This window comes from Aethina tumida, chromosome 4, assembly GCF_024364675.1.
Source record: "Aethina tumida isolate Nest 87 chromosome 4, icAetTumi1.1, whole genome shotgun sequence".
Classification (NCBI taxonomy): Eukaryota; Metazoa; Arthropoda; class Insecta; order Coleoptera; family Nitidulidae; genus Aethina; species Aethina tumida.
Window position 1 is genome coordinate 17,223,814 of NC_065438.1, and position 12,331 is coordinate 17,236,144.

The 12,331-nt window shown below is 28.1% G+C and overlaps 1 protein-coding gene across 1 annotated transcript in view; it reads left to right on the forward strand.

Moving 5' to 3' along the window:
• LOC109604111 (arf-GAP domain and FG repeat-containing protein 1) overlaps positions 1-12,331 on the forward strand; it is a 67,758-nt gene that overhangs the window by 50,472 nt on the left and 4,955 nt on the right. Inside the window, exon 2 of the mRNA XM_049966006.1 lies at positions 2,573-3,093. Within this exon, the coding sequence (XP_049821963.1) occupies positions 2,573-3,093 (521 nt within the window). The remainder of the gene's footprint in view (positions 1-2,572; positions 3,094-12,331) is intronic.

Consider the following 12,331-nt stretch of genomic DNA (forward strand, 5'->3'; position numbering starts at 1 on the left):
GATACACGTATACTGTACTGTCTATAAATATTTGTGAAAGCATTCAACCAATACTGGTTTATTTTAATTATTTCTGAGCCCGTTTCTCAGCTGTTTAATACTTACGTTACTTAACTGTATGACTTAAAAGGTTGACACTGTTTAGAGGAATTGTGAAAATTAATTTAAATCGACGCCAAATCCCCCAATTTACTTTATCTTGAATCTTGACTGTTTTGAAGACGACGAGCTCACACGTGGGGATCACAACGAAGCGGTGGGAATGACGGGAACGCCGGAAAGAGCCAAATATTTTAATAAGAGGCGTAATGTTACGTCGTAAAGCCGTGGAATATTTAATAAAGGGCGTACCGAGGCACGTCAAACTATCTTGTCGGATAAATAAGATTAAGTATTGTAATAAGAATTTACCTGAAGACCCGGAGTAATTATTCAGTTTAAATTGCAAGGTCGGAATCTGGAATGCATCAATTTATTGCACTGCTAGTGGTCTATTCTGTAATTATGCCCCTTTAAAAATTTGAAACTCTTTACAATGTTGACAGCCGTTTAAATTGCCTTTGAAGGAACGGTGCAGGTAAAGGTGCATTTTTATATTGATGCTGGCTAAGATGGATAAATTAATTACGTAGTGCTTTGGTGTACCATGTTGCCAATTTAGTAGAAAAACTATTATGCAAGGTAAACTGTTTCCCGTTTAAATAACACGGGAACGGTGTTCTCTTGGATTTTGAAATTTTTTAACTCTCGTTAGTGATAATATTTCAAAATGATCAAAACAGATTTTTATAGAAAATTTAACGCTCTACAAAAAATGTCTCTTACAGTTTTTTGATATATTCATTTTTTCAAAAGTTATTTAACATTAAAGTTGGATTGATTTAAAATTTTGACATTTTTCTCATTTTCTGAGGCAACCACCAACTTTATGGGAAAATTTTATATGACATTTTTTGTAGAGAATTCAATTTCCTATAATTTATCTCCGAAAAAGTTTTTGATATTTTTTGCAGATCATAAGTTATCTGCAGAAAACTAAAAATTTTATTAAATAAATGTTGTTTTACTGCTTAAAATTAAGCATTTTATTTAAATAAATTTTTACTAAAAAAATTGATTGTTTATTATAATCAAAGTAGTATATATCGTTACACTAACAGACTTTTACTACAATTTGGCAATTTTTTTTCTGTATCTCAATAATTTTTAGCGAAATATACTTTTTATTTTCAATATTTCTCTTTACTTTTTTCAGTTTTATAAGTAAAAGAAATATAACTTCATGAAACAAATTAATTTCTATCAAGTTAATAAATAAAATAAAAATAACTTCATAAATCTCAATAATTTTTAAAGAAATATATGTTTTGTTTTAAATATTTCTCTTTACTTTTTTCAGTTTTATAAGTAAAAGAAATAAAACTTCATGAAACAAAATAATTCCTATCAAGTTAATAAATAAAATAAAAATATCTTCATAAATCTCAATAATTTTTAGAGAAATATATGTTTTATTTTGAATATTTCTCTTTACTTTTTTTAGTTTTATAAATATAATAAATATAACTTCATAAAACTCAATAATTTTTAAAGAAATATATATTTTATTTTCAATATTTCTCTTTACTTTTTTCAGTTTTATAAGTAAAATAAGTATAACTTCATGGAACAAAATAATTTCTATCAACTTAATAAATAAAATAAAAGTAATTTATTTATTATAATCAAAGTAGTATATATCGTTACACTAACAGACTTTTACTATAATTTGGCAATTTTTTTTCTGTATTCACTTATAACTAGCAATAAGTGTTTCACGAAAAATGAAGAGCAATTACAATACTTATTGCTAGTTATAAGTGAATACAGAAAAAAATTGCCAAATTGTAATAAAGTATGTTAGTGTAACGACATATACTACTTTGATTATAATAAACAATCAATTTTTTTAGTAAAAATCTATTTATTTAATTAAATGCTTAATTTTAAGCAGTAAAATAACATTTATTTAATAAAATTTTTAGTTTTCAGCAGGTAACTCATGATCTGTAAAAAATATAAAAAATTTTTTCGGAGATAAGTTATAGGAAATTGAATTTTCTACAAAAAATGTCATATAACATTTTTCCATAAAGTTGATGGTTGCCTCAGAAAATAAGAAAAATGTCAAAATTTTGAATCAATCCAACTTTAATGTTAAATAACTTTTGAAAAAATGGATATATCAAAAAACTGTAAGAGACATTTTTTGTAGAGCGTTAAATTTTCTCTAAAAATGTGTTTTGATCATTTTGAAATATTATCTCTAACGAGAGTTAAAAAATTTCAAAATCCAAAAGAACACGTTAAAATTAAATTTTCGATGCGACACCTTTTAATATTAATATTAAGAGCTGTAACTTTCACAGTATTTTTTTTTACCATTTCCAACAAGATTTTCGATATAAATAAGAAAAAAAAAATTTGTCGATTTTTTTTGAAACAGTCTAATGCAAGGCACAACTTCCCCGTTGTTCAAGAGCATGTCCCACTTGTCCTCCACTCGTAAAGCATTTCCTCTTTCCTCTTCCAGACGCGGCATAACCCCGCCGCACAGGGTGAAGAGCATCTCCATGGCGACGTTCACGCAAGACGAGATCGAGCTGCTGCGCAGCCGCGGCAACGACTACTGCAGGAAGACGTGGCTCGGCCTCCACGAGGGCACCACCCTGCCCCTGACGAATGACGAGCAGGCCATCCGCGACTTCATGGTGGACAAGTACGAGCGGCGGCGCTACTACCTCGATCCGGGCGCGGCGCCCGCCAGCAACGGCGTCAAGCCGGAGCGGCCCCGGCAGCCGCCCGCGGTGGCCGACCATAAGCCTCTGGCCCGCGTCAACGGCGTGCACAACGGGACGGTGACGGTGCCGCCGCCCCAGAACACGCACAGGACCAGGCCGGAGGTCAACAGGAACAACGACTTCGTGGCCGACTTCGACAAGGCGGATATCTTCCAGATGAACAACAACGCCGGCAACGGGGCCGCTTCCTTCGCCAATTTCGACAACAACCCGGTGTTCAGCAACCACTCCGCCACCAATGGCACATCGACAGGTTGGTTGAACAACATTTTTTATTTTCATTATTATATATGTCTTTGATTATTATCGATTTGTAAATAAAAAATAAATATTTTATATTAGATCAGTTTTATAAATAAAATAAACTTTATAAAACACAATAATTTTAAAGCCATATTCATGGAAATAATTTCCATCAAATTAATAAATAAAATAAAATTAACTTAAAACACAATATTTTTTTTAAACATATACATTTAATTTTCATTGTTCCTTTTTATTTTTATCAAATTTATAAATAAAATAAACATTGTTTCATGAAACAAAATAATTTCTATCAAATGAAATAAAAATAACTTCATAAAACTCAATTATTTTTAAAGAAATATACATTTTATTTCCCATGTTTCTCTTTATTTTTATCAATTTTGTAAGTAAAATAAATATAATTTCATGGAACAAAAGAAAATCTATCAATTTAATAAATAAAATAAAAATAAATTCATAAATCTTAATTATTGTAAAAGAAATATACATTTTATTTTAAATGTTTCTCATTATTTTTATTAATTTTGTAACTAAAATAAATATAACTTCATGGAACAAAATAATGTTTATCAAGTTAATAAATAAAATAAAAATAACTTCATAAATCTTAATTATTTTAAAATAAATATAACTTCATGTAACAAAAAAATTTGTATCAACTTAATAAATAAAATAAAAATAACTTCATGAAACTCAATAATTTTTAAATAAATATATATATTTTCAATATCTCTCTTTACCTTTTTCAGTTTTATAAGTAAAATAAATATAACTTCATGGAACAAAATAATTTCTATCAACTTAATATACAAAATAAACATAACTTCATAAATCTTAATAATTTTTAAAGAAATATACATTTTATTTTCAATATTTCTCTTTACTTTTTTCAGTTTTATGAGTAAAATAAATATAACATCATAAATCTCAATAATTTTTAAAAAAATATACATTTTATTTTCAATATTTCTCTTTACTTTTTTCAGTTTTATAAGTAAAATAAATATAACTTCGTGGAACAAAATAATTTCTATCAACTTAATAAACGAAATAAAAATAACTTCATGAAACTCAATAATTTTTAAATAAATATATATATTTTCAATATCTCTCTTTACCTTTTTCAGTTTTATAAGTAAAATAAATATAACTTCATGGAACAAAATAATTTCTATCAACTTAATATACAAAATAAAAATAACTTCATAAATCTTAATAATTTTTAAAGAAATATACATTTTATTTTCAATATTTCTCTTTACTTTTTTCAGTTTTATGAGTAAAATAAATATAACATCATAAATCTCAATAATTTTTAAAAAAATATACATTTTATTTTCAATATTTCTCTTTACTTTTTTCAGTTTTATAAGTAAAATAATAACTTCGTGGAACAAAATAATTTCTATCAACTTAATAAACAAAATAAAAATAACTTCATAAAACTCAGTAATTTTTAAAGAAAAATACATTTTATTTTCAATATTTCTCTTTACTCTTTTCAGTTTTATAACTAAAATAAATATAACTTCATGGAACAAAATAATTTCTATCAACTTAATAAACAAAATAAAAATAACTTCATAAAACTCGATAATTTTCAAAGAAAAATGTATTTTATTTTGAATATTTCTCTTTACATTTTCCAGTTTTATAGGTATAATAAATATAACTTCGTGGAACAAAATAATTTCTATTGAGTTAATAAATAAAATAAAAATAACTTCATAAAACTCAATAATTTTTAAAGAAATATATATTTTATTTTGAATATTTCTCTACCTTTTTCAGTTTTATAAGTAAAATAAATATAACTTCATGGAACAAGATAATTTCTATCAACTTAATATACAAAATAAACATAACTTCATAAATCTTAATAATTTTTAAAGAAATATACATTTTATTTTCAATATTTCTCTTTATTTTTTTTTTCAGTTTTATAATTAAAATAAATATAACTTCATGGAACAAGATAATTTCTATCAACTTAATATACAAAATAAACATAACTTCATAAATCTTAATAATTTTTAAAGAAATATACATTTTATTTTCAATATTTCTCTTTACTTTTTTCAGTTTTATAAGTAAAATAAATATTACTTCATAAATCTCAATAATTTTTAAAAAAATATACATTTTATTTTCAATATTTCTCTTTACTTTTTTCAGTTTTATAAGTAAAATAAATATAACTTCGTGGAACAAAATAATTTCTATCAACTTAATAAACAAAATAAAAATAACTTCATAAAACTCAATAATTTTTAAAGAAAAATACATTTTATTTTCAATATTTCTCTTTACTCTTTTCAGTTTTATAACTAAAATAAATATAACTTCATGGAACAAAATAATTTCTATCAACTTAATAAACAAAATAAAAATAACTTCATAAAACTCGATAATTTTCAAAGAAAAATGTATTTTATTTTGAATATTTCTCTTTACATTTTCCAGTTTTATAGGTATAATAAATATAACTTCATGGAACAAAATAATTTCTATTGAGTTAATAAATAAAATAAAAATAACTTCATAAAACTCAATAATTTTTAAAGAAATATATATTTTATTTTGAATATTTCTCTACCTTTTTCAGTTTTATAAGTAAAATAAATATAACTTCATGGAACAAGATAATTTCTATCAACTTAATATACAAAATAAACATAACTTCATAAATCTTAATAATTTTTAAAGAAATATACATTTTATTTTCAATATTGCTCTTTATTTTTTTTCAGTTTTATAATTAAAATAAATATAACTTCATGGAACAAGATAATTTCTATCAACTTAATATACAAAATAAACATAACTTCATAAATCTTAATAATTTTTAAAGAAATATACATTTTATTTTCAATATTTCTCTTTCCTTTTTTCAGTTTTATAAGTAAAATAAATATTACTTCATAAATCTCAATAATTTTTAAAAAAATATACATTTTATTTTCAATATTTCTCTTTACTTTTTTCAGTTTTATAAGTAAAATAAATATAACTTCGTGGAACAAAATAATTTCTATCAACTTAATAAACAAAATAAAAATAACTTCATAAAACTCAATAATTTTTAAAGAAAAATACATTTTATTTTCAATATTTCTCTTTACTCTTTTCAGTTTTATAACTAAAATAAATATAACTTCATGGAACAAAATAATTTCTACTAACTTAATAAACAAAATTAAAATAACTTCATAAACCTCTTTAATTTTTAAAGAAATATACATTTTATTTTCAATATTTCTCTTTACTTTTTTCAGTTTTATAAGTAAAATACATATAACATCATAAATCTCAATAATTTTTAAAAAAATATACATTTTATTTTCAATATTTCTCTTTACTTTTTTCAGTTTTATAAGTAAAATAAATATAACTTCATGGAACAAAATAATTTCTATCAACTTAATAAACAAAATAAAAATAACTTCATAAATCTCAATAATTTTTAAAGAAATATACATTTTATTTTCGATGTTTCTCTTTACTTCTTTCAATTTTAAAAGTAAAATAAATATAATTTCATGGAACAAAATAAAAATAACTTCATAAATCTCAATAATTTTTAAAGAAATATATATTTTATTTTCGATATTTCTTTATATTTTTATCAATTTTGTAAATAAAATAATATAACTTCATAGGAGAACAAATAATTTCTATAAATTTAACAAATAAAATAAAAATAACTTCATGAAATAATAGTTTAAAAAATATTTTCAATATTTTAATATTTTTAATCAATAAAATGATGTTTACTATTGTTGCCAGTAAAAGGTTTCGTTATTAATTAATTATCTTTATGCAGTATAAATGAATGCGTACTATTTGTGAAATTCAATCCACGTACAATTTATTAATAAATCTCAAGAGATTACGCTTCAGTCACGCTACGAAAAACAGACGCTGCAACACAATATGTTACATTCATTATTTCCGGGTCATTTGCGTCGAACATCGAATTACGCCAACGATTTATTATTTTATTAACATTCTAATTGTATTAATTCGTTTTTTTGTTCTCTATTTCTTAGAGATCTATTCTGAACCCGCGAGTTCGCATTGTTGAAGACAGTTCCTAAAATAAATTGTGTTACCTTGGCCGTCGGTCTTGGTTCAATTAGATTAGAGCCAGTTTAAAGGCCGTAAAGAAGTCTGAACGGCAATTAGGCGTCCCATTGTTCACAGTGTCGGCGCCCGGGTAACAAAGCGTGCAAAAAAATGCACCGAAAACTCAAATTCGCCGTTGCAATTAGCCAAATTACGGGCAACATCTGCCCCGAGTGAGTTTCGGCGTTGACGTGCATGTCCTTACGAACATGGGCATGGAAATGAGATGTAATTTTCATAAATGAGTACGCCCTTGTACCGGGCGTACCAATTTGTGCACCCGTTCTTTTTGTGCTGTTGTTGTGGGTAACTATTAATTTTTAATGGTGGTTAATTTATCAAGGGATGTATTTATGACAAGACAAGTTGAATCAGAATCTGGTTTAATGAATAGCAAGGTTATTAGTAGTTTCAACTAGAAAATTTAAATACCTGATCATACTAGCTAAAAATATTTCTTGAAATTCTTTTGAGGATAATGTGGCTTCATTTTGAATCAGAAGTACTGAAATTAGTTTAGTTGGGAATTATTTGTATTTGGGCAAAAAGATGTACCTTCATTGTGGAGATATTCCTAGTAAAAAAGATTTTTGGAATAAGATATTTTCTGGTGGTACCACCTATATGTAATTATAGGGAAAGATGAAGCTTCATTCAGAAGGTATTCAGAACAGATTTTTGAAAGAACGCATGTTCTGATGGTACCACCCATATGTAACCATTGTTTTGAAATGATACATCCTTTACCAATTTCTAGTAACCTACAACATAATAGTACTAAAAATATGTGTGTGAAGCATTGGAATTATTTCTTTGGGGAAGATGTAGCTTCGTTCTGGAGATATTTCAGTGTAAAAAATATTTTTGGAAGAAGGCATTTTCTGGTGGTACCACTCATATATAGTTAGAGTTATAACGTTAAAATGGTTCATCCTTTATCGATTTTCAGTAACCTACTACATAATAGTACTAAAAATATGTGTATCAAGCATGGAATTATTTCTTTGGGGAAGATGTAGCTTCATTCTGGCGGTACTACAGTGTAAAAAATATTTTTCGAATAAGTCATTTTCTGGTGGTACCATTCATATGTAGTTAGTTATTGCGTTAAAATGGTTCATCCTTTATCGATTTTCAGTAACCTACTACATAATAGTACTAAAAATATGTGTGTCAAGCATGGAATTATTTCTTTGGGGAAGATGTAGCTTCATTCTGGCGGTACTACAGTGTAAAAAATATTTTTCGAATAAGTCATTTTCTGGTGGTACTATTCATATGTAGTTAGTTATTGCGTTGAAATGGTCCATCCTTTATCGATTTCCAGTAACCTACTGCATAATAGTACTAAAAATATTTGTGTCAAGTATTGGAATTATTTCTTTGGGGAAGATGTAGCTTCATTTTGGAGGTATTTCAGTGTAAAAAATATTTTTGAAACAAGTCATTTTCTGGTGGTACCATTCATATGTAGTTAGTTATTGCGTTGAAATGGTCCATCTTTTATCGATTTCCAGTAACCTACTACATAATAGTACTAAAGATATGTATGTCAAGCCTTGAAATTATTTCTTTGGGTAAGATGTAGCTTCATTCTGGAAGTATTTCAGTGTAAAAAATATTTTTGGAAGAAGGCATTTTCTGGTGGTACCACTCATATGCAGTTAGTTATAGCGTTGAAATGGTTCATCCTTTGTCGATTTCCAGTAACCTACTACATAATAGTACTAAAAATATGTGTGTCAAGCCTTGGAATTATTTCTTTGGGGAAGATGTAGCTTCATTCTGAAGGTATTTCAATGTAAAAAATATTTTTGGAAGAAAGCATTTTCTGGTGGTACCACTCATATGTAGTTAGTTATTGCGATGAAATGATTCATCTTTTGTCGATTTCCAGTAACCTACTACATAATAGTACTAAAAATATGTGTGTCAAACCTGGAATTATTTCTTTAGGGAAGATGTAGCTTCATTCTGGAAGTACTTCAGTGTAAAAAATTTTTTTGAAACAAGTCATTTTCTGGTGATACCATTCATATGTAGTTAGTTATTGCGTTGAAATGGTCCATCTTTTATCGATTTCCAGTAACCTACTACATAATAGTACTAAAAATATGTGTGTCAAGCCTTGAAATTATTTCTTTGGGGAAGGTGTAGCTTCGTTCTGGAGGTATTTCAGTGTAAAAAATATTTTTGGAAGAAGGTATTTTCTGGTGGTACCACTCTTATGTAGTCAGTTATTGCGTTGAAATGGTCCATCCTTTATCGATTTCCAGTAACCTACTACATAATAGTACTAAAAATATGTGTGTCAAGCCTTGAAATTATTTCTTTGGGGAAGATGTAGCTTCGTTCTGGAGGTACCACCAGAAAATGGCTTCTTTGTGCAACAAAGAAAAACACTTACATTATTCCAGCATAAATATTAATAAAACATGCAAAAAAACCTTCATCAATGGCGTATTCAAGCACGGCGGCCGCCGTGGTACCCAACGCAACTGGTGTACCGGTGGTCCGACTGCACTGTTCCCAAGACAATGGACGGAAAAAGTGGACGAGGAAAAGATAGCGGCGGACCGTGAAAAACCGCAAGACGACGGTCCAGTGTCGAACCGAGGAAACGACCTTTCCCCCGTTCAGTGCTTCAAACAACGACGTAGTATAAAAAAGAAAAAACACGGGAGTTTCTAAACGAAACGAAAACGCGGTTAGTGAGAACCGATTGGCCTTGGATGCGATTTTACCAATTAACACAGACACGGTGGGCTTGTGCTCGTTCACTTAACACAATCCGACGTTTGTGCTGGGAATTAGAGACCCAAGGATGGACGGCAAGGATCACCAACCGATTTTTTCTGGTTCGGCACAACTTGCAAAATCCCATTGACGTGCATACCTGGAAATATAATTCTTTATTTAATTAAATGTTGATTATTTAACGTATTTGCCGCTGTTTGTCCTTGACCATATCGAATCGTCGATTTGTTTAAACTATTAATTTTTAATAGTAATCAATTTTTCTAAGGGTGTCATTTACCGGTGTACCCATTACGGATTCACAGCTAATGAATTTGTAATGATTTAATGCCACACAATACACGCAGAAATATTTTTTCCACTTAATTAAATGTTGGTTATTTAATGAATTACACGACGGCGAGGCTTCGTCCTTGACCATGTCACACTGTGATCCCGAATCGTTAACAATTTTACCGGAACCACATCGACGACTTTCCCTTTTTTTTTCATGGCTGGTATTATGCAGTCTGTACATGCACGACTTTAATCATATAAATTGTGCGAGGTCAGGTATCATTTCGTTATTATAAAAAGTGAATAGATATCGGGCATAAGTGTGTCACACACTTTCTCACAACAAAGATACCACAACATAATGGGACGTCTATTTATATTCGAGTGTAAAGTTTACAAATCTAATCTGACATTTAGTTATTTTGTCTTTAATTAATGAGTTGTTCTTATTTGGTCTGTTTTGTTTTTTCGTATGGTTTTAACACACCTTCACACCTTTAGAGTACACGAATTAGGTCCCCAACGGGGTTTAATCATCACACATTAATTAGTGAGAAATGTATTATGAATAGCTACTCTAATAACAATCTTTCCTTTTTGCCCTCACCATTTCAAATTAATAATTACATATGGGTGGTACCACTAGAAAATACTTTAATAAACCAGCTTAAAACTTTGAGAATGGAACTACTACTCTACAAAAAATATGCAAAGACTGGAAGTTTTAAATTTTAATCGACATATTTTTATTAGTACTATTAGTAGGTTAATCGAAATCGGTAAAGAATGTAGCATTACAATAGAATGTTTACATATAAGTGGTACCACCAGAAAATGCCTTCTTCCAAAAATATTTTATACACTGAAGTAAAATGTAAAATATTTTTGAAAGAAGTCATTTTTTGGTGGTACCACTCATATGTAGTTAGTTATTGCGTTGAAATGGTCCATCCTTCATCGATTTTCAGTAACCTACTAAATAATAGTACTAAAAATATGTGTGTCAAACCTTGAAATTACTTCTTTGGGGAAGATGTAGCTTCATTCCGGAGATATTTCAGTGTAAAAAATATTTTTGGAAAAAGGCATTTTTTGGTGGTACCACTCATATGTAGTTAGTTATTGCGTTGAAATGGTCCATCCTTTATCGCTTTCCAGTAACCTACTACATAATAGTACTAAAAATATGTGTGTCAAGCCTTGGAATTATTTCTTTAGGGAAAATGTAGCTTCATTCTGGAGGTATTTCAGTGCAAAAAATTATTTTGAAGAAGGTATTTTCTGGTGGTACCACTCATATGTAGTTAGTTGTTGCGTGAAATGGTCCATCCTTTATCAATTTCCAGTAACCTACTACATAATAGTACTAAAAATATGTGTGTCAAGCCTTGTAATTATTTCTTTGGGGAAGATGTAGCTTCATTCCGGAGGTATTTCAGTGTAAAAAATATTTTTGGAAAAAGGCATTTTTTGGTGGTACCACTCATATGTAGTTAGTTATTGCGTTGAAATGGTCCATCCTTCATCGATTTTCAGTAACCTACTAAATAATAGTACTAAAAATATGTGCGTCAAACCTTGGAATTATTTCTTTGGGGAAGATGTAGCTTCATTCCGGAGGTATTTCAGTGTAAAAAATATTTTTGGAAAAAGGCATTTTTTGGTGGTACCACTCATATGTAGTTAGTTATTGCGTTGAAATGGTCCATCCTTCATCGATTTTCAGTAACCTACTAAATAATAGTACTAAAAATATGTGTGTCAAACCCTGGAATTATTTCTTTGGGGAAGATGTAGCTTCATTCCGGAGGTATTTCACTGTAAAAAATATTTTTGGAAAAAGGCATTTTTTGGTGGTACCACTCATATGTAGTTAGTTATTGCGTTGAAATGGTCCCTCCTTCATCGATTTTCAGTAACCTACTAAATAATAGTACTAAAAATATGTGTGTCAAACCTTGGAATTATTTCTTTGGAGAAGATGTAGCTTCATTCTGGAGGTATTTCAGTGTAAAGAATATTTTTGAAAGAAGGCATTTTCTGGTGGTACCACTCATATTTAGTTA